This window comes from Nicotiana attenuata, unplaced genomic scaffold, assembly GCF_001879085.1.
Source record: "Nicotiana attenuata strain UT unplaced genomic scaffold, NIATTr2, whole genome shotgun sequence".
Taxonomy (NCBI): Eukaryota; Viridiplantae; Streptophyta; class Magnoliopsida; order Solanales; family Solanaceae; genus Nicotiana; species Nicotiana attenuata.
The window spans coordinates 32,863-36,669 of NW_017676239.1; the positions used below are offsets into that span (position 1 = coordinate 32,863).

The 3,807-nt window shown below is 37.8% G+C and overlaps 1 protein-coding gene across 1 annotated transcript in view; it reads right to left on the reverse strand.

The window, feature by feature from the left end:
• Positions 1-3,669, reverse strand: part of LOC109220870 — a 9,769-nt gene extending 6,100 nt beyond the window's left edge. The window contains exons 1-2 of the mRNA XM_019385340.1: positions 1,306-3,669; positions 32-1,209 (exon numbers count right to left, since the gene is read on the reverse strand). Of these exons, the coding sequence (XP_019240885.1) occupies positions 32-1,209; positions 1,306-3,669 (3,542 nt within the window). The remainder of the gene's footprint in view (positions 1-31; positions 1,210-1,305) is intronic.
• Positions 3,670-3,807: the final 138 nt, after the last annotated feature.

The following is a 3,807-nucleotide window of genomic DNA, read 5'->3' on the forward strand; positions in this document are numbered from 1 at the left end:
CAAAGCATAATTTGCTAGATGATCTGCTAACTGATTACCTTCCCTGAATGTATGTGATATTCTGAAATTAAACTCCCCTTTCAATCTCAGTATTTCCTCTATCTGGTCAACAATACACCAGGGGGGCTTCCATAATCCCTCAATTATGTTTTTCAAAAGTAAGGAATCAGTCTGCAACCAAACCTGACTGAAATTCATGGCTCTACACATTCTCAAGGCCTCCAAAATTGCTGCTGCCTCAGCTTCAGTATTTGTACCCTCTCTGATCTCCTTCCCCTGTGCATATTTTAATTCTCCTGCTTCATCTCTCAAACAAAAACCTATAGAGCTTCTCCCAGGATTACCTCTACATGCTCCATCAGTGTTAACCTTTATCCAACCAACTTGTGGAAATTCCCATATCACCTTCTCATGCTTTAGTGTTGGTGTATATTGCTCCAGCATTTGTAATAGTTCTGACCAGTTGTGTGGGACCTGTAAACCTGGCTTTCTTGATTGCACCAAATTCTGCAAAGTAGATGAGACTTGATAGATTACCCTGCTTACTGACACAGCAGTCCCATATTTCAATGAGTTTCTCCTCTTCCATAGCTCCCAAACAATACATGCTGGCAAAGCTTGCATTATTGGCTTCAATCTAGGAATTACTTTAGCCATCCAACATTTTGTGATTGCCTGATGTAAAGATATTCCTTCCACTGCTATTCCTGCCCTCCTGAGGAAATATCTCCATACAATTCTAGCTGCATTAGATGTAAAGAATAGATGACCTAAAGACTCCTCCTTAGGGTCTGCACAACACCAACATTTAGATGGCATGAAGTATCCTAATCTTCTCATAAAGTCATCTAGTGGGAGTTTGGCTTTCCACACCTTCCATATGAAAAAAGAAATCTTGAAAGGCAATCCTTTTACCCAAAACATCTTATAGGCAATGCTTGGATTATTTCTTCTTCTCAAGTATTCCCATGCAGACTTAACTGAAAAGTTACCTCTTGTTTCAAGCATCCAGAATGGTTTGTCTAATTCATTGTGATCCATAGGTGGCTTAATGTTCTGCACTATATGTTGTGCCAAGTCTGGTGGTAAAATTTCATGAATTCTCTCTACATTCCATCTGCCCTCTTGCATAAGATCATTAACATTCTGAATATTCTCATCAATAGCAAAATTTGGAGGAAGTAGAAAATATAAAGCTCCCAACTCAGTCTAGTTATCATACCAGAATAGAGCAGATCCCATCCTAGGCTTCCAATATATTTGATGTTCAATCAAGTCCCTACATTCTAACATCTTCCTCCACACATGTGAACCTTCCCTCCATGGTACAATTACTGCATTAAGCTTCTTATAATATTTCTGACTCATAAAGGAACTCCACAAACTAGGTTTTGTCCTAAAATTCCACCACAATTTACAGAACAAAGCCTTAGAGACATCATGTAGAGATCTGAAACCTATACCTCCTTCTTCATAAGGCATACACAGGTTAGCCCATAAAGCCCAATGTCTAGAAACTCCCCCAACATTACTGTTCCAAAAGAATCTTGCAAAAATTTTATGCAACCTATTGATGACATAATTTGGGGGATTCACTGCTGACAAGAGGTGAACAGGCATACTCTGAAGTACATTTGTAATTAGTACAGCCCTGCCACCTACTGAAAGAAGTTTGCCTTTCCATGATTGTAGTTTATCCATTACCTTAGAGATCAAGCCTTCATAGTAATCCATCCTCCTTCTTGCATAAAAAATTGGACATCCTAAGTAAGTGAAAGGAAACTCTTGCTTTCCTATACCTGTGATACTTTCCACCTTACTAACCACTGTAGAATCTGTTAAATGATGCATGTATATGGCAGACTTTGCTTTATTAACTAACTGTCCAGAAGCTGCCTCATATGCATGTAAAATTTCCATAACAAGCCTCAAAGAAGTATCATCAGATGAAGAGAAAATTATGGTATCATCAGCATAGGATAAATGGTTTATTTTAGGGCTCCACTTTGGTAATCCAAATCCACAAAAATATAAACTAGAGTGTAGAGAATTCAGACCTCTTGATAAAGCTTCTGCAGCTAGGATGAATAATGTAGGTGATAAAGGATCCCCTTGTTTAACACCCCTAGATGACTTGAAAAAACCATTTGGTTGACCATTAATCAGTATAGAATACCAATTATTACTAACTAGATCAAATATCATACCAATAAAAGCTTCAGAAAATCCCAGTTTTCTCAACATCTTTGTTAGGAAAAGCCATGATAGCCTATCATATGCCTTTGCCATATCAAGCTTAATGACCACATTTGGACCTGCCTTAGTTCTAAGCCTTATATCAGTGATGATTTCTTGAGTTAGAAGAACATTTTCAACTATACTTCTTCCTTTCACAAAACCTGCCTGCTCCTCTGATATTAGATTAGGTAACATTTCCACCAACCTCTCATGAATCACTCTAGAAAAGATCTTGTTGACAAAATTGCTTAGACTAATAGGTCTCATGTCTGCAAAGGTCATAATCTCCTTCCTTTTTGGTAAAAGAACCAGATTTGTATGAGTCACACTCTTAGGAAGTTGTTGCCCACAGAAGAAAGCTTTAACCATATCCACCACATCACCTTCAATAATATCCCAACATTTATGATAAAAGGCCCCTGTAAATCCATCAGGACCACCTGCAGATTCCCCATTCAATCCCAGGACTGCTTTCTTTACTTCTTGTGCAGTAGGAAGTTCCATCAACCTCTCATTCTGTTCAGTAGTAACCATAGAAGGCACATGATCCAGAATACTAAAGTCAGTAGGAATTGACCTTTCTGAAAATTGGTCCTTGTAAAAATTTACTGCCTCCTCTGCAATTAGATCTTCCTCTTCTATCCAATTACCTCTACTGTTTTGAATCCTTGTAAGCTTCAATCTCTTCCTTCTTCCTTTAACTTGTGCATGGAAAAATTTAGTATTTCTGTCACCATCCTTAAACCACATCATGCCTGATTTCTGCCTCCAAAACTCCTCCTCCAAGGCAAGATACTTGATCATTTCAGCTTGAACCTTATGCAGCCTTTGTTTGTTCATCTGAGTAGGATTGATCTCAAATTGCCTTTCATGAACCAAAACTAACTCCTCTAAACTTGCAATCTTCTGGAAGATATCACCATAAGTAGCTCTACTCCAGACTGATAGTGCTTTTTTAAGTTTTTTCAATTTAAAATTGAAAAGTACAAATGGATTAGCACTAAAATCTGCAGTCCAGTTTTCTTTCACCACATCTAGAAAAGATTCATGCTTTGTCCAAAAATTAAGAAATCTAAATGCTTTCTTAATGGGAGGGGATTCAATATCACATTTAAGTAGCAATGGGCAATGATCAGATCCTGTTTTTGATAAGTGAGTCACCTGCAAACCAGGAAAGGAGTGCTGCAATTCACTGTTACCCAAACATCTATCTAACCTTTTAAAAATGCAATCCTCATCTGATCTTCCATTCCACCAGGTGTAAATACTTCCTTTAAAGCCCAAATCTGACAGGTTGCAGGTATTAATACAATGCCTAAAATCATCAACTTCATTAATATGCACAGGTAAACCACCAAACTTCTCCTCCTCATCCCAAATCACATTAAAATCTCCTCCAACAAGCCATGGAGTTGTCATATCACTTGCCATGGCATATAGAGAATCCCATAATTCAATTCTCTCTATTGCATCACATTTGGCATATACCAGGGTAAGGATTAACTCCACATGAGATTCTGTGTGAAAACTGTTTTAAAAGTCAACTGCTGAGTCAGTGTTGTAATATAT